Source organism: Strix uralensis, chromosome 3 (assembly GCF_047716275.1).
Source record: "Strix uralensis isolate ZFMK-TIS-50842 chromosome 3, bStrUra1, whole genome shotgun sequence".
Taxonomy (NCBI): domain Eukaryota; kingdom Metazoa; phylum Chordata; class Aves; order Strigiformes; family Strigidae; genus Strix; species Strix uralensis.
In genome coordinates, this window is record NC_133974.1 from 2,203,230 (window position 1) to 2,222,812 (window position 19,583).

General features: G+C 41.9%; 1 protein-coding gene across 4 annotated transcripts in view; it reads right to left on the reverse strand.

The window, feature by feature from the left end:
- ELP3 (elongator acetyltransferase complex subunit 3) overlaps positions 1-19,583 on the reverse strand; it is a 97,733-nt gene that overhangs the window by 67,911 nt on the left and 10,239 nt on the right. For all 4 annotated transcript variants that reach the window (XM_074861290.1, XM_074861289.1, XM_074861288.1 and 1 more), the window contains exons 6-7: positions 17,479-17,547; positions 15,481-15,635 (exon numbers count right to left, since the gene is read on the reverse strand). In XM_074861290.1, the coding sequence (XP_074717391.1) occupies positions 15,481-15,635; positions 17,479-17,547 (224 nt within the window). The remainder of the gene's footprint in view (positions 1-15,480; positions 15,636-17,478; positions 17,548-19,583) is intronic.

Consider the following 19,583-nt stretch of genomic DNA (forward strand, 5'->3'; position numbering starts at 1 on the left):
AGAAAAACAGCTTTACATTTTCCCATAATAAAGTACACAGCTTGCTCGTACACAACTTAGTATGGAATACAGATTTATCCCTTATTTGCCCATCTCCAATATTGATAGCTCCTGCCAACCCTTAGAAATTACTATTTTAACACAAGTATTAAGCAGAAGGCCTGGAGGCAAAAACAACAGAATCCTATTAGAAACCATTCAGGTCAGTAACAATAATTTTCTGCTATGCCTGTTTTGAAAACCAATGTAATGTGTGACATGTTGTTCTAGTCTCTTTTTTAATGTCAACATATCTCACTGTACCAAGTCAATTCTCTTGCAGAAGTTTATGCATATTACACTTCATTTCTCAAAAAAGCTCACTAACAGGATACAGTGACTTATCATGATAATGGACATGATGGATTTGCCTTCACTTAATCTTTAAAACCAACACACATCTAACCACATACCCTGCAGGAACGGCACGCTAGCCAAGGCAGATATGAAGAGGAAACAGCCTCTATCCAACCAGGCAGCCAGCCCGAAAAGCAGGTACCTAGAGCTCTGAAGAGAGCGACTTCAGGATACTCAGACACAAGAGGTTAAGACAACCTCGATGATGACCAAGACAACTGAAGACCAAGAGAAGTAAAATAGAGAAAGCCCTGAGGAATTAGACGAACCCAGGTTGGAAACTCCATCCGTGATGGTCTTGTGTATACAAGTTCACTCAAATTCCATGTTCATTCTGGTGTTGATATTTATGATCAGCGTTTCTTCTATGACCTGAGAGTGGAGATGGATTTTATCTTCTCAAGTAGCAACAAACATCTTGCAGTGTTTCTCCTCCTTCCTCAGAACAGTCTTATTTGTTATTTGTACTACAGCAGTGCTGAGGAATCCCACATAATCAAAAGAACAATCAGAAATCAAGACAAGTATATAGCACAAGATGACAGTGGGGCAATTTTAATAACAGACTGACCGCAGAGGTGAATTATGCAAATAAAATAGATGCCAAGTCATACAAATGAAGGAAATGAGATACACAGAAATCTTACGATTTGCACAGACGTAGCTATTGTAAAGTCAATTCTTTTCAGCATGATTACAGAACTGTCTGAAATAGGAAGAAGTAAAAGAGAGGTTATTAATTTTAATCATTGGAGAATATTTGGCTGAATTTTCAGAGAATGCTGGTACATTAAAGCAGACCTTCAAATCAGAATCTGCCTCTTAAGCTCAGGTTTTTTAGATCAAAAAGGCACCTACCTCTCCACCAGACACAGCAGTTTGTCATAGGGTATCAAATACTTTCTTAGAGAAAAAACAGACAGCACAGTTCTGGCATAAAACAACTCATTTAACAAAGCTTCTACTCGCTCTCGATTAAACTTTGGTTTACAGACAAAAGTCTCGTCAACTAAAAGATCAGAACATCAAAGACTCAATTATTTACAATCCATACAACAGCAGCTTCCACACTCCCTGGTTGGGATCAGAGTAGCAGGATGTCAGACAACACAGAAAGACTTGTCTCATCCCAGCAAGCTCAAAAAAGATAAACTATAAGAATAAAGCAGGTGGGTTAACACATTGCAACCACTGGTCACAGCTTAGCTGGGAAGGGGAAGGCACTGCTGCTTATCTACCCCTAGCCTATCCCCAAGAAAAAAAAAAAAACAAACTGTTGCAAACCTGCCTTAGAAGAGGTGCTCAGTCTTGTGGAAAGAGGGAAGTGTTGGAGGGCTGGGTGAGAGAATCAAGAATTTTAATCAGCAACCAAAGGAGTCCTTGGCAAAAGGTTCCTGGCCTTAACTTTGTGAATGACGAGACTGTGAACATCCAGCATCTCAAACAAGACTAACATCTTGAAAAAAAACCCTTCTTGTGCCCTTGACTACAAGGAGCACGGTCCTAGATGTAACACAATCACAGGTGTTCAAGACAGACAATGATGTCTATAGACATGGAATTAAGATAAAAAGCGACACCATTGGTTTCTGAAGACGAAACTGCCAATATAATACAGAAGTATCCTAGGTACCACATCCTCACCCATTACTTAAATGACCTCCTTTTTCTTGATCTCTACTAGCTCTGCTTTACCACAATGCCAGTCTCTGAAACACAGCTAGCAATAATTAATTCAGTATCTATAATTTCCCGCTAGTAAACAAAACAGGTGGCATCTTACTCATCCAACACGTTTCAAAAATTGCATGTTTGATGATTGCCCAGAGCAGGTATTTCTGAAAGCTCAAATGCCAGTTATTTGGCTTTATACTGCTCCCTTTTTATTACACCATTTCAGTGTTTTCTTTCACTACCAGGAGTACGACAGACTGCTTTGGTTTCTTAGCAGCATCAGCTTCCCAAGGCTCCGTTTTCAAATACTGAAAAACTTAATGTTACTTAAAATACAGTCATTTATTGACTAAACTACAATTTTCCAATTTTGATGAAGTAATAGTATTTATACCTGCTAAAAGATAACTGAGAACAAATCCTCTTTTTTTTTTTTTTTTCCATGAAATGCTACTAACAGGTAAGTCACACATAATTATGCTCCCTCCTGCTGTGTCACTTGGTGTTAGAAATCCAGGATAGGATCTGTGTTCAAAATAGTACCCATTCTGAAGCAAAAACCCCCTAGAATTTACCGATTTTCTCTCTTTCTTAATTTGTTTACCAAGTTGTAACCACAATGAATGGATGTGACATCTGAAAATCCTCCGAAGAAAAAGCACAGCACGAGCAGAAGCAGCACAGTTATGTTAACACACTTCAGGCCCAATCAAAGTAGGGCTATTTGCATGGACTAATTAAATGCCTGGCTGTAACGACAAGGAGGTAATGATGTTGGCTAGAGAGGGAAGGGGGTGGGAGGGTTGTTTGATTTATTTTTGTATCATTCACAGCTTTCAGAGAGCAACGTCATGTAGAGGACCTCTGGGCAAGGAGGCTGCAGCTTTGCTGGAGGGACCCTGACGTTCACAACAGCCAGGCCAGAGCCATGCACGAGAGCCGCTCTGCTCTTAAAATGCTGGGCTCATAAATGAACAATTATTTCGAAAGCCATAATCACTGCCTATTCTCAGAGGATGTCTGAGCAGGCCCTGAAAGGTTTGTCTTAGCTCAGGAGGCAAAAAAAAGGACACTGAACAGAAAACCTCGACAGGACCTTCTAACACTGCAGGCTTATTTTCTAAGCTCCCATCCATCAAGTTCAAGGCAAGAACAATACAGAGAATGTTTTTTTCAGCAACAAATTATTAGCAAGCTGTAACTGAAAACACCAGGATGCATAAGCATATGCTACAGTGAAATATTTCCAATAAGAAAAAACACATATGTGTGGCTCTAACAGAAGCCGAGTTGCAACCTCTTTTTTACCTCTCCCTGTCAAAACTAAAGGTTATGAGGGTGAAAAAAGCAAAAACAAGGCTAATATGGGCAAGACAGTGCTTATCTCCTCCTCCCTTATGTTAGCTCTCTGCCCTTCTCAAAGCTGTCCCAGTGAGCAGAGCCAAATTACAGTCTTGGAGACCAAAGTCTTCACATTTCTCCTGGAACAGAAACAGCAGCACGAGCTACCAGCTTCCTCGCACCAAGGCTTAGGGAGATCCGAGTCTCTGAACTGCCTTCAGACAGCAACTGGAGTGCCACTAACAAACTGGAACCACGAACATTGCCTTGGGCAAGTCCAAAGGTCTGTTTAGCCCAATATCCTATCCACCCATGGCTGTTGCAGATGCTTAGACTAGAGCAGTAGGAGCAGAACAAGCTGGAGTGTTTTTTTTCCTTGAATACTTTCACAGTTGCCAATTATTTTCTCTTCAGGGACTCCCTGAGCCAGAGGTGATGTCTTTTGTGGTAGTCGGTGTCTTCAGGATTTAGCAGCTCTCACTGGGTATTTTGCTACAAATGTGTTTGGTCACCCCTCAGCCTAACTATGTCCTGGACAAAAGTGCCTCCTTTGTGTTTAACTCCCATTTCATCCGATAGCCCTAGCTCTTGTGCTGTAGGAGATAATCAACATGTATCCTTTTTTTGCCTTCCCCATGCTGCTCAGGATTTCATAGATCTCTATTATATCACTCTCAAATATTTTTTCCGCGGTTCCACGGTATCATTTTCCTTCTCCCCTCCCTTATTTTTAAAAAGACCTGAACACAGGTTCAAGCTGTGAAGGCACTGCTGAATTACGTGGCAGCATAACAATCTTTCCCAGTTTGCTCTCTATTCCCTTCATTATAATTCCTCACACTGAGTTGGTCTTTTAACCGAGCATCAAGCCTGTGTTTCTCACAGTCACATCTACTACAACTTTAAAATCTTGTTCCTGAGTGGCACTAGTCAACTTGGAGATCATTGTTCTGCAGTAAAATAAGGAAAAATCTTTCTTATACACATTGCTCTATATCTACAGTAATTTTCACCTGCCCCTTCACCACCCAGCCAGCATGGTCAAGACCACCTATTCCAGCACAGATTCCTCTGGGATGCCACTAACGACTCTCCTCTATTGTGTAAATTGATCATTTATTCCGTCTTCTAATATATTTCAATTATTTATGCACTCAAAGTCTTCACTCTTACTCCAACAATCTTTAAAGAGGCATTGGGGAAGGACCTCATTTTTAGAAATCCAGGTACAGTTACACATATTTGTCAAATGCTTCAAAGAAAACTACAACCTGGATGTTTTGTTGAAACATTAGCCCATTCCAAGTAGCCAGAGGAAAGGAGTTCATCTGCCATATGATGAAACAAGAAGCCCTCTATACTCACTCTATATATAGAGGGAGGTGGTCTGCTTTTTTTAGCAGCTAAAGAAAACAAAACCTGTTATCCTAATAAAGACAATTGAGCTCCAACACATCAGAAAAACATAACCTTTACCAAGATGTCCGAAAGAAGAAAATACATAAAGTGCTTGTAAAATGTCCACTTCTAAGCCCACACTCAATCTGTTAGATGAGTATACACACTTCACCACGAGCCAGGCACTTTAAATTTCTGACTAATCTATGAATGCCAGTGAAAAAAACATCTTATATGTGGAAGATGCAGTTAGTCCAACACACCATGCTGATCATTCCAGCCTGGGTTTTCAACAGCCAAGACAAGCAGATCAATGAGCCACACACAGATGAAACGATAGTTTGGTTGCCTACACGCCCAACCAGCCATTCCAAAATTCCCATCCTTGCTCCCAGGATGTTTGTGACAGACTTTTTATCTCCTTTAATCACCACTAATAGCATTTGAAAATGACAAACGAAGAAGCTATGAATGGCGTCTCGAAAGACTTGATAAAACTGCAAAAAGGAAGAAGTGGTTCAGATGATCAGAAGCTTGAAGGCACTATCAAGCTCTGGGCTTGGTACAAAAGAGGGCAAGATTTCCTGTGCCAAACAGCAGCTATTTAAGAAAACAAAATAGTTTACAAGTAATCACATGCCCTCCCAGGCTACCAAAACCATACAGGTCACTTCTGAAATGGAGAAAAAAGCCCATGCATGAGGGTTATCAGTTCCAAACAGTATTATTTTCAAAACCATTTGTCAGGTTATGATGCAGAAGAAAAGCTTGAAAAAAAAATCAGCACAATGAGTGAAAATTGGAGACAGTTTAAGCTATGAAGTTTTAGAAAGGATCAAATGCATTTCTTGGTAACAATTTGGGAATTTCTGTCCAGTAATCCAGGATAAACACTAAATACAGAGTCCCACTCCTTGCTTTAAGCATCAGTTCTGTGCACCATGGTGGCCTTAACCCACACAGTATTTCAAGGGGAGAAAAGCAGAAGGCTGTAGGCTGTGTTTGGTTAATATTTTGGTTTGGTCCATTTTACCTTTCTGGCATCCTTTCACCAAGCAACATAAAATCTAGAAAGAAGTAGCTCTTAGTCCCATTTCAGCTGTCCCTGATGTGGATTCCAGTACAATTTTATTTGACCTTTAGTTAAATTCCACCTCTACAAGGCAATCGATATCAGCTATTCCCACAGGACAGGTTTTACTCTACATCCCTTTCTCTTTTTATCCAAGTGCAAGGAAGCAGATAACACATCCCATGAACAACAAACCATGTCACCACAGTGACACCGAAGTGCAGCTCGTCAGTCTGCTACACACAACGAAACAAAGACTGTTTAAAACTTGCATGAGGAGGTGCCCAGGATTTGTCCTTGATTTCTCACATCTTTGCTGTGCAATTTAGTTCAGGGAAGAAGAACAATTTAAATGTCTGCTGCCAGATCAATATGATCAACGATTAGGTCATAATTACCACAGAATAGTCAATATTTGTAGTTACAGACGCAGGCTGAAAAGGGATTCAGGAGAAAAAAATCCTTTTGTCTAAAATTATGAAAGAAATGACACGACAGTCTCTTTTATTAAATCTAAACTGAAGTTCAAGGTTTCCTTGCTACAGTTGATGAGACAGACAGTACTAGGTGAGACTTATATGTATTAAAAAAAAAAAAATTTAGTTCCAATTTCAATTCTGGTATTGACTCACTGTGGCCTAGGGAAAGTTGCATATTCTTAGTAACAACCACTTCCTAGCTTTTATTGAGAAAAATAACCACTTCTGCTGCTGCGGTGCTGCGTATAGTTCCGACAACTCAATGCCCTAAAAGCTATTGTTGCATAAAGACAATGTCCAGTAAAGACCTTGCTTTGTAGTGTCTGCATCTACCTATTAAACAGAATTCATCTTGTCCCCATCTGACACACTGATATAAACATTCAGCTTGAGGAAGGAGAAGCAGCTTGATTGCTGCTTTGAGGAAACAAAGAAATTGTATCAATAAAATTATAAACAGAGCTAATAAAAAGGAGTCATCAGCCAAAACTGCCAGCGAAAAGCTATGGTTTAGCTAATCTTGTTCTCTTGCCAAAACAACTCCCTCACCTATAAAGCTGCAATATGATCTCTCTCTCAAAAAAAAGCGCTACAAAACCATACACGCACTTGTTTTCTCCGTCCTTGTAAAACCTCACGTTCAGGAAGCGGCTTGCTGCAGCAGACTACAAGAACTGATGGTGCCATTTCTCCAGCTCCATTTGCCATCCATCGTAGCTCCAACTAAGGTGCCAACAGCTACTCAACTTTTAATGGCGATTGAGCTCATTGCTTTGGAAAAGTATTTCAGCTTTTAGCTGCTACAGTAGCTCTAAACTGCATCCTCCCCAGGCACAGACATCGCTCGCAACTCCAGTGAAGATGTGTTGGTCCCAAGGAGCAAGTTCCCACTAAGGAGTGAAGTCAAATGTTTCCTATCATGGCTACAACCCCCTGCAAATGGCCCAACCTGGCTCACAAGACAGATACACCACAGAGGAGACAGAAAAAGAGTACAACCAAAGGTGAGTGACCACTTGTGTCTTCCTAGAGCCAGGGAAAAACAAAGGCCTGGAAAGGAGAATGAGACCAAGAACCAACACTAGAAGAAACAGGAGTATCTTGCAAAAAGCTATGCTGCACCAAAAACCAGCACGAGCTCGAGGAGTCAAAAGCCAAAGATGAAGAAGGAAATACCTCCTGTCCGGGCCTGCAACGGAGCCAAGACTCTTGGTGCGGGATCCAGCCCACGGATGCAAACACCCACATTGAGCTGGGGCTTTCACCTCCTGTGGCAGCCAGCAGTGCCCGATCAACCGAGCGACACATGAGCTGGATCCTTCTCTAGGCTCCACTGACTACATCTCCGCTGGCTGTAAGGGGAGATCAGGCACACAGTTCACACAGAAACACCAGAATTGAGCTGTCTTAACCCACAGGCTGAACCACATCTCACCTCAGAGCTGTTAGAGAAAAGGTGAATCTTATTTACATCAAAGGAGCAAAGGCCCTTCCCACTAATTTTAGAATTTTTTAGAGCAGCACACAATCTATCTCTGGACGTGAACCAGGCAAAGGTCTTGCAGAAAGAGGAAAAAAGTAGATAATGGGATAACACAAGGCCCAGATGAAGGGTGACCAAATCAAGGCTGCACAAACACCCCCAGCTCTGCCAGTTCCCAGCTTCCGAGTACTTGACTTCACAAACCGATGGGCCACGAGGAGGCACAGCGTCTCAGAGCGCATTAGCTGCAGCACATTGCAGAAAGACATTTTTCAAAAGCAAACAGCCTCTGCTCTGCCTCGTACAGCATTCACAAAACAGTCACAGGAAAACCGCTTCTTCACATCCTTCTACAAAAGTATGAAAATTAAACCTGTCTTTTTTTTCTTCTTTGCATGCCTACTGCACCCACCATGTTACTAGAAAATGACTTTTCTTTCAAATTAATTTAGCACTGTTGAAAGGCACTGGATCTCAGTTTACAATATCAATGAGGCAAGCACAGCACAGCTGAGGGAACCATAAACCGCATCTCACTATTTTACCAGCTCATTTTAATTTGGGCTGAAAAGCAATCTCTGCTGAAAGAAGGAAAAAAGGTAGTGCAGGTCCCGCGTTAGCTCTCCAGGGCATGGGAGTATCAGTCTAGCATCGCTCGCATCCTTACGGAGCTCAAAGCAGTTGCTAATGTTTGATCTTCTGCCCACTTGGAAAATCAGAATACAACAGCAACTAAGGCAATGCTTCTGTAATACACACATCCTCCCCTGTGTCAGGGAGGAAATTAACCCAGAAAGCTTATTTAGTACATGCCACACGGTCTCTTCATGACATTATCTTTGGATCACCAGCACAATTTGAACTAGAACTAATAATCAGGCCAGGTTCATATTCATACAGGTGACCAAGCCATGAATAAAACTCCATCTCCAGTTACCGATCCCAGCTGACCACTCAGATCCCATCCCAGCATTAACATTTTAGTGCAGGTCACCGGAGAACTTGTTATGCTTGCCAAATTACACATGCACAGCAGTGAAGCAGCAAAAATGAGAAAAGTATTCCCTTTGGCAGGTGTTCAGCAGTAATTTGCTGAAAATGTACAAAAAAAAGGCACTGAAATTCATTATTTAGCTCTGACAATGTCATGACCGCTAGGGCCATCATCCTTTCCACCGGCGTAGGAGAAAATACGGACCAACAGTATTTACAAATATTGTTAAATTTGGTGTAGTTCAAATTGCTGTTACAAAGACACACTATCACCTCATAAACCTTTGACAAAGATGTATTAGGTCCCAGCACCCACCATAGAAAACCTGAAGTAACATAATATCAGACATGCTGTTGCACCTGCACAGAAATATATGAGTATGGCTTCCTCACACCTACCTTCCCTAGTCATCTACATTCAGTCACAAACCTGAATATTTTACATGCAGGAGAAAATGCTGTGGAAATACTGAACAGGACAGATAACTGGATAGGCAATCATTTTCCATAGCTGCAGGAGGAAAAAAGATGAACAGCTACCCGTAATAAGATTAGGATCTGATGAAATGACTTTCACTTATATATCTTCCAAATAACACACACTCCAGCAGCTGAAAGTTGGGTCTTGCAGTAGAAAATATGCAATGCAAAAGTAACAGGATGGCAACAAAGGCCAGCCAGCTTTGGGGTAAATTTCCTCAAATTCTGACAGCTGGAAAGACGTTATCCATACTGAAGGCATTTAGGGGTAAAAACTCAGCAACAAACAGGTTTTAATGGCAAACCTGACTCCTGCACCGTGAAAGAGTCACATCCAAAGCTGGAAATAAAGAAAGAAAATCTGCCTGCTTCACCAGAACGTTAGGAACTAGTCTCCAAATCTCCGGAAACAAAACAAAATTTAGGCAGAATCTCTGTTGTAAATGATCTGGCACTAAAACAATAGCCAGTTATCTCCTGCCTGGCACAGAAAAATCACTGCCCAGTCAGATGTCCTTAGGGATTTGACAGACAAGCTGTGACGGATACAGCCACAGCAATTTGCAGTGCTGCTGCCACCTCCTATTCGCTTCCTTCTCTGCCAGAACTGCTGCCTGCACAGGAGGGGATGCAGGACGGGATAAGTACCCACACACCTCGGCTGCCCAAATTACTGCTAGAATAGGAGTTTAAGCCGACAATTACAGCAGTTTGCAAGGGAGCTGCTAGAGCTTCAAGAGCCTACCTGTCACAGTACCTACTCATTATGGCAAGTCAAGAGGTGAGATCTGACTATCAAATTCTGGCAATTTGTAGCAGGGCAATTTAACAGGCTGGGCTCCCTGCAGCCAAAGAAGTAGCGTTATCTTCTTAAATCGCTATCCGATCCAGATTACATTAATTTGCCACAGGGTGAACTCTGGCAGCTGAAGGGTGGACGACTATGTTTAGCTGCCGGTTTTGAAAGTGGTAACCTCAAGCACAGGGTCAAGGTAGATAAAAGGAGAACAGTAACCTCTTAAAATCACCCCAGCATGAATCACTGGAGCTAGTGAGTCAAAGCCCTCAGTTATTTTTGCTAGAGTCACAATTAGTACTCAGAAAGCACAATTAAGATACATTAATGTAACAAGCAACCATATGTCAATTGAGCCATCTGAATTGTAGGGGAGCATCTTCTTTGCCTACACTAACTGCAAGGTAAAGCATGTTTGCTTAAACCTCTTTCCTTGAGATTCACAGTACACTAGAATTTCTCACAAGCGGGGCCAGCAAAATACAAACACAAAGCCAGCTGCAACAGCACAAGCATAACATGCCCACTTGTTACCCCACGTAACTTCATCGTGGGTCTGTGGGCTAAAAGTCAAGCAGCCAGGTTTAAATCTTGGTAAAATTACAGCACTGGCAGCAGCAAGACTAGACTTACCTGCAGAAATCTACATCTTCTAATAAAACTCCTACTAAAATCCTGTTTGGGAAATGTAAAACAGACTTCAACTATGACAATTAAGTGCAACCTTTTGAAAGTAGGTTTATTCCTCACTATTGGAAAGCAAAATTAGGAGTGGCTTAGTTGTCAGCCTTCACAATCACTGTATTTCTTGTGGAGCTTCTATTAGAGGAATTATTGATACACAAAACCTAATGTGGGTATTTGAGAAAAGAATATAACGATCTTTCCAGAAAACACATCATTTGACAACCACACAAACCACATTTTTCATGGGTCGCTCTGATCTGGCGTGTTCAAGAGGAGTGATTTCCAGCTGGGTTTTAAAAGGCTGCTTCATGTATCAAACCAACTGCTGCTGAAACTGGCAGTGCTTGGGCTTTTTTTTTTAACTTCAAATGGGCTAAGAGGTCTTAAACTGGACACACAATAATCCAGCCCTAAGCAATGGTTATTTAAAACCTGTGTTTTTTCTTTCAGCAAAGGCTCTAAAGTAGCTGATCTATCTACTTACCACTTGCCAAAAGATCAATATGGCTTTTGGGATGCTTAAAGGAAATTTCCTCGTGCATAATGAAAACATTTGTGGCAGCGGGAAGCACTGCTGCCTGCTCACCAGCTCCATGGAAGACACAGCTAATGGTGGAAACACAAAAGGACACTTGGCAAAAGCAATCGATGACAAGCCTAAGAAAAAGGCAGTCTCACGGTGTCACCAGGTATTTGGAGCTGCAATTTCTCCAGGAGGAATCAAAGGCAGCTGACAGTACTCACTTCTGCCAGTTCTGGGCTTCAACGCACGATGCAAGTGGAAAATGAGCCTTTGAAGAGACTACTGACTGACGAGTGGATGTAAAGCCAAACCAGTCTTGGATTACCGACTTATTATGGAAATAGTTATTATATCTGCTGTGCACCTGAATATTGTCACATAAATAACAGGTACAGAAGGCACATGAATTGCAGAACATGAGGTTCCAGCAATTTTATCCCCTTCTTACTTTGCCATTAACAACGTGATTTACAACCAGATCGAATATGAGACAACACGATAGTGTTAAAATAAAATTTTTAAAATAATTTCTGTGCATTTTTAAAGACACTATGAGAAGCCAGGCTTGGCGTTGCAGTCCAAGGAACTGCATGGGTGCAGAGCCTGGGGGACCTTTCTGACACCCACCTTTCTCAACAAAGGCAAGCTCTCCTTTGGCCTCATTCACTAATTAAAAGTCAGAACCTGGCTCAGAGAAGAGATGCGCAGCCCTTGGAGTCAAGTGGTGAGTCACAGTGGCAGTTAAATATGCCCAGCACCTCTAATGACTCATGGGTCAGGTGAGAGAAGCAAAATGATGGGGAGCAGCAATTCTCATTTGCAGGTGTATTTTACACCTTCTTGGTTCATCGTCCTCACAAAAGAGCAAAGGCAGCCGCAATCAAGTCAACACTTTGGCTTGATGGGAACAACTCCCCGAGAAGGCTGTATTTCTTTAGTGTGCAAAAAGAAAAAAATCTGTCTTATAGTGATTCTTTAGCAGTTACTACAAATCTCCTCCTAAAGAAGGGAAGCTTATCACCAAGTCCACAACCTTGCTTGGTAGGCATCCAGAAGTGCACTGAAATCTCCTCAGTGGTGTTCTCGGCAGATAAAAATTAAAACTCAGTCTTGTTGCACACTCTCTACAAAACAAAGATCTCCCCCTGGCTCCGCAATTCCTTACTCCTTCCTTGGCCAACTTATTTCGCAAGCATACCAAAGCACCTCAAGCAAAGAGTTCTGTCTGAAGAGTCTGAAAAGTGTTTATTATCTCAATAGGGAGGTGCTACAGAAATATTAAACACCAGCAACACTTTCTCTGGGAAGTCACGTCCTTCCTCCACTTGCAACAGATTTGCTACAAAAGCCCAGCAGTTTCTCTGTTTAATTTTTTACAAATCACACTTTTGGCTGATGAGTTGATATATGTAAATCCAGTCACTTCTACACTCACGTCCCATTCATGCATCCACAAAAAACAACATCTTAACTCACCCCAGGTCCACTCACGCAAAAAGAATCTCCTACTGCTTTATAAGCAGAGGTATAAAGGGAGTTCCTCACACCCCCCAGGTCAGCTGCCCAGTTTACCTGGAAACAGTTTAAAGCAGCAACCTAGCTTAGATGCTCTGAGCCATCCCATGAAGATCCTCCTCTTTCCACTGACTAAAACCACAGTTTCAGACTTATTTGTCAGGAGCTGGCTAGAGCAGTGCCCCACCTCCCTGAGACATCGCTCCCAGTCCCGCATTGTTTCTCTCACATAGGCGCTGCTGGGTTTGTGGCTCTGTGATTTACCATGAGGCTGGATTTACCATAAGACTCTGTATCTGCGAGAAAGCCCAAAGTCAACTCAGAATATCAGCTGGAGTCCAAGGGCCAACACAGTTTGAGGACTTATTTCTTCAGACTTGCAGCGCTGGTTCCTGGTGAGGAACAGCATATACCCTCACAGCAGGCTACGGTCATACTGTACTGGTTGAAACTGCACAGAGTCACAGCCTTTTTATCAGATTAACTGGGACCAGAAGCTGCAGCAGGCTGATCAAGACAAAGTATTATATGAAGGAAATTCCAAATTACATCAAGAGGAGGATGCCAGATTGATGAGCCCTTCAGTGCTGCACAATTCAGAGTGTATAGGTCAGCATATCCCTATCACTGCAAAGACAGCGTTGGACATAGAAGCAGGGCTCAAGTTTAGGGCAAAGTAAAGAAATGACTGGACAAAAGGGGAAAAAACTGTGTTCACAGTTAGGTGGACTGTAGCCTAAACAGATAGATGCTCCACTGGCTTAATCAAAGGTCATGCTCAGAAGGGCTTTTAAAAAAGCATCCTGGCTGAAGGTCTTTTTTCCCATTAAGGAATCACTGTACAAAATCTAAAGTTATGATTTGCACAAGCAAGAAAAATTTCAAGGCTACCACAATCCCATTCAAAGTAAGGGGTGAGAGAGACCAGATCCCAGGTTACTGCTGAATGCAGCACCCGCAGCGTAAAACAAGTAAAATACTGTCTGTATTCCCCATGTAGCATGGTCTCTGTTGACGGAAGTAGTAAGGAAGAAGGGCTGAATCCTCATGTATAAAGAGAAATAAATTCACCCTTAATGTTTATTTCAAGTGTCACTGACCATCACAAAATAGTACTGCAGTGATACAGTACAACAGCAAAATGCAAGAAGCACAAAAACTAAAGGTCTGATTCATCTTGAACTCAATTTTCTTGCCTTTAGAATATTTAGGAAGTGTAACTTGAGTAACTCCCACATACCTCCATTTACTAAGCATTTAACATGAATTTTATGTTAAAAATATAAACCTTTATTTATCTGCTGGAAAAAAACCACACATTGCTAGTGCAGGTTTTCTCACATTGCTCGATCTGCGTGCTTGCCAGGCAGTACGCTGACTTCAGAGTCACTTCGTTTTTTGCATGCACTCAAAATTACTTGGTCACACGGTCTGTGTCGTAAATAGTTTCCTCAGTAATCTGCAGAGCGAAGGACAGGCTACTGGAAAAACAATTTTAGGTCCAATAAAATTAGCTAGACACCTGCAGCAGAAAAAATATGGAATAACCACATCCTGAACCACCTGACGTACGTATAAGCCCAGCGCTAATTTGAATAGACAACGTGCAAATACCACCCTTCTGCCATAATGAGCTGTGTCCTTCAGTGCCCAACCAGGGCACTAGAGCAAAAGAAAAGCACTTCTTTCCCCAACTTGTTCATTATTTTATCTTGATAAAATCCACTGGGAAAGAGCAGCATAGCACTTTTTGTCTGGTCTTTGAATGACAAGGGAAAAAAAACCAAAGAAAACCAAGAGAAGTGTTTGCTGCCCTCCGGAGGAAAACCAAATGAAATTACAGCTTTAAAATACAAAGGTAGACATGAAGCTAGGCAAGGGTTAGTCCTACTCAGTTTTAAAACTGCTTTCTTTAGATGATTAAAGGATCAAGGAAAATCCACTGCACTGAACGATGACAAGGTAGCAAACTAAAACTGTCAGTAGAGATGCTCACCTAGTTTTAACAGCTCCAAAACATCAAATCTCTCATTTTTCTTCAGTTTTTTACTACAAAATGCACTGAAAAGTTACGTATTTAATGACCCAAAGCACACGTAAATAAATCAGCCTCTGGTTTTCCGTTCACCAACTGTAAAATGAGAAGAGCATCTCCTTGTCACACCAAAATACTGCAAGGGTAACTGCGTTTGAGACTGCAAGGGGCTCGGAGCTCCTGAGCGCTGACGCTCTCGGGGGTGAGTCATCCCTTATGGGAGCTGACGTCTGGCCTCCCTCCAAGGCGGGATCAGCTCCCCGTCCCAGCTCAAGGAAATAAATCCCGTGGCAATGGGATTCGTCACAACTCCAAATCAAGGTGATGAGGCATAAAAGGTAAAAGTCCAGATGGAACGCCAAGAAATTAGAAGCAGCTTAGCATTTCCCACACGAGAAAATAGATAAACCATGGCCCTATCTTCTGCGGGTGCTATGCAGTACGCAGAGCTATGCTGCAAATTGAGCTATAAATATTCCGTGTCTAAATATGTATTTGGATAAACATTGCCTTTTTAAAAAAAAAAGTTTGTCTTCAGTATTTTCTGTTCTTACACCAGTTAAAGAACACTTTTAAACAACTACATTAAGGAAAAGCAAGACGCTTACCTGACAGCCTCTGCTACATTATTGGAAGTGTGACCTGATAAGGCATCGTGAAGGTTTCTGATGAAGTAATCTCTATAGTCTTCTGGCAGGGCCATGAATGTTCCACCCATCACAATAAACTCTACTTTATCCACGCTGTGGCCCAACTGCTTCAGCTGTAAAATTAAAAGTACCGGGGAAAAATTACCAATCAGGGACTTATCTAAAAGACTTCCCTGAAAACCCTGAGATTCTTACACTGCATTTCCTTCTTTAGCTGTCGTATCTTTTACGAATGACAAACCGTTAACACTTTTGCACAGATTTCTTATAACCCTCCCCTTAAAAACCCTCAAAAGTTATTCTTCTACTGCAAGAACACAGTACAGATATTGAGCCTAGTGTTACAGGTTTTCTTGACAAAGCAGAATTATTTGAGCCTAGTATCTTGCTGATGGGAGTTACCCTGGTTCCAGTTTGAAGCTAGCTTAGATAAGTCCAGTAGTAAAAGTTTCCTCACATCTCCTTCAATCCATGCAGAAATAACTTTCCTTACAAACTTGTGGGAGAGAAGGACTACACTGAATCAATGGAGAATTTTCCAATGGATTTGGAGATAAACAGGGAACCAGTCAAAGCAGAATAGGATCAAAAAACTCTTCAGATCTTCTAACTCTCCAGCAAAGACGCCAAAAAAATTATTTTGGTAGGAAAGCCACTATTTGAGTACTAAATTCTCCATTTAAGTAATTAACAAGAAGTAGCAAGTGTCACAGAAGTTCAGTACAATTTTTTTGTAATAGGATCTCCTATTAGTCAGGCATTGTTCAGAACAGATAAAATCTTATAAGACGTTCAAAACTTGTCATTTATCTAATGGAGATGACAGACAATTAAAAGGTCTAAACATAATTTTTCTATGTGGATCAAGTCAGACTAATGTAGAATTATAGAATCACGAAAAAGCTGAGGTTGGAAGGGACCTCTGGAGGTCACCTAGTCCAACCTCTCTTCTCAAAGCAGCATGAGCTACAGCCATTTGTTCAGCGCTGTGTCCAAACAGGCTTTGAGTGTCTCAAAGGATGGAGACTGCACATCCTCTCTGGGCAACTGCTCACAGTTCCCTGATGTTCAAATGGAATTTCTCATGTTTCCATTTGTGCCCATTGTATCAAGTCCTGTCCTGTCACTGGGCATCACTGAGAAGAGCCTGGTGTTCTCTTCTTTACAGCCTCCCACCAGCTACTTAAATGCACTGGTAAGATTCCCCCAAGCCTTCTCCTCCCCAGCTTAAACAGCCTTGGCGCTCTCAGCATCTCTTCAGATGCTCCAGTCCCTTCATCATCTTAGTGGCCTTCTGCTAGACTTCCCTCAGTATGTTCACGTCTGTCTTCTGGGGAGCCCAGAGCTGGACACAACTCTCCAGGTGGGGCCTCCCCACCGCTGAGGCCAGAGGAAGGATCTCCTCCCTTCTTGATGTGTTGGCAACACTCCTAATGCAGCCCAGGAGGCTACTGGCCTTTGCCTCAAGGCCACAGTGCTGCTCATGGTCAACCTGGTGTCCACCAGCACCCCCAGCTCCTTTTCTGTCAAGCTGCTTTGCAAATGGTTGGCCCCCAGCATGTACTGGTGCCTGGGGTTGTTCCTTCCCAGGGGCAGGACTTGGCATTTCCCTTTGTTCAACTTCAAGAAGTGATCAGCAGCCCATTTCTCCAGCCTGTCCAGGTCTCTCTGAATGGCAGCACGATCCTCTGGTCTATCATCCACTCCTCCCAATTCCATATCATCTACAAACTTGCCAACAGTGTGCTCTGTCCCAGCATCCAGGTCATTAACACAGAGGTTAAACACTCTTGGCCCCCATATTGACAGCTGGGTTATATCACTAGAGACTGACCTCCAGCTGCACTTAGTGCTGCTGATCACAACCCTTTCAGTCCACCAGTTCAGGCAATTAAAAGCATTCTTATTATTTTCATCACAACCACAATGTATTTCCCTTTCAGTGGAAAAATTTACCTGTTCCACTCTGTGTCTTGTCTGGAGATAAGGGTCATATCTAGCCCGAATGGCCCTCATGGACGTTGGCTAAAAAACACAAGGAGATTCATTTTGTAATTTTTTTTTTAAACAACAGTGAAAAAGAACAAAAAAACCACTTTTAGCATTGAAACAGATGCTTAAGTCTTCAAATCCTAATTGACCCTAAAAATCTTCAAACTCAGAACCAAAGAGTCCATCCAATTTTAAATATTATTTTGGCTCCTTAATTTTTTTAAAATTATAACAAAACACACTGTCATCCTGAGATGATAACATGACATAAAAAGAATAACACAATTTTTCAAATTTTTAGTGCATTACGACAGGATAGATAAAGAATCTCTGTAGTGAGTCACAAAAAAATATCGCAAAAATCACAAAGAAAATGTTTTTCAAAATACCACTTTTTCTGTCCCATTCATTTCAGTTTCTCTTCACTTGCACAAGTTATCCAAGCAGCATCCTCTAGAGCTCAGTCTAAACTTCAAATATTCTTTAAGCTAAAGATACTATTTGAACTGAAATCCCTAACAACTTACTTCTTATACTACCACCCAATGTAAGCCTATTAATAACACTCCAAAACAAGGTTTTCAAGTATCTTGGGTATCCTGGATTTGTTTGGTATTTCATATCTGCTGCATTAAAAGCTCTAAAGAATGAGGACTCTCTTAATCATGCACAACTCACACATGCTGTTAGTACCGAACAAATTAATACAACGTATCTAAAACAACATGAATTTTAAAGCAGTTACATATACACAGGATTTTCCTACTTTGCACTAATGGGACAAGTTTCAAGTCGCCGAGAGGTGGATAACAACACACAAAATCCATACTAAAAGGATGCTCCATCGCTGTTTACCAAATTAATCCGGTTTGTATTTTATCTCATTTTGCTACTTTACATCTGTACTATAGCTATGAGTTGTTTTGTTAAAACCACTCACAATAACTTAGTCACAGCAAGATCTGCTGTTAAACTTTCTCCAGACAACAGGAGAGCACTCTTTCAGAAATATATGTATTTAGTGAGATACCACTGCAGATACAGAGACATAAAAAGGCATGAATGGAATTTCAGAGGCACTAACAGCTAAATAATGGTCTTTTTTCTAGAGCTTGACCTTTGTTAATCTGCAGGGTCTTGTAGGTTGGACAGGACTGAAAGCAGGTCCAGTTAGGACAGGATGCTCAAGGCTGTGTCCAGTCAGTGTTTGACTACCTTTAAGAACAGAGATCCCAAAACCTCTCTAGATCCCTACTCAAGTGTTTGATGACTGTCATGTTAAAACATTATTTTCTTGTATTAAGGCAAAATCTTCCACATTCTAACTCATGTCTGTTGCCTCTCATCTTTCCATTCGGCAGCTCTGAGGAGTCTGGCTCTGCCTTCTCTGTACCTTTCCCTTAAACTCATACTAAGCCACAAATAAAACTTTACGTTTCTGCTGGACGGTTTAGTTAGGAGAATTTTGACACAGATTGGTAACTCCTGTAGCAATCACAGCTAGCATTCATTTCAACAAACTGCATGCAGCAGTGTCCCATGGGAGACAGCAATGTCACCTTCAACTGCTCTCACTCAGTTGCTTTCCACAGCTGGAGATTCAGATTAACAGCCATGCCCACACCAGCAAGTCTTGGGGTACAGCCACAATGCTGCACCACCCTGCTCACAATCACAGGCTGCTCACTCCTCTCTACAGCATATTGCATGTTTAACAGTATAAACAGCAGCACGGTAAGGAGAAAGAAACAACCGCTACAATAATTGAGAAGAATTTCCAGTCCTAGGTTGAGCTGCTTTAGATCTCGAAGTTTATGAAGCCTGCTTTTGTTTTTTATTCTTGCGACTCGAGTGAATTTGTAGAAACTGGGGAGGAGTGGCTGGAGACCTGTGAGTCAAAGAGGGACCTGGGGGGGTTGACTGCCAGCCAGCTGAACAGGAGCCAGCAGTGTGCCCAGGTGGCCAAGAAGGCCAATATTATCCTGGCTTGTATCAGCAATAGCGTGACCAGCAGGGACAGGGAAGGGATCTTACCCCTGGACTCGGCACTGGTGAGGCCGCCCCTCGAT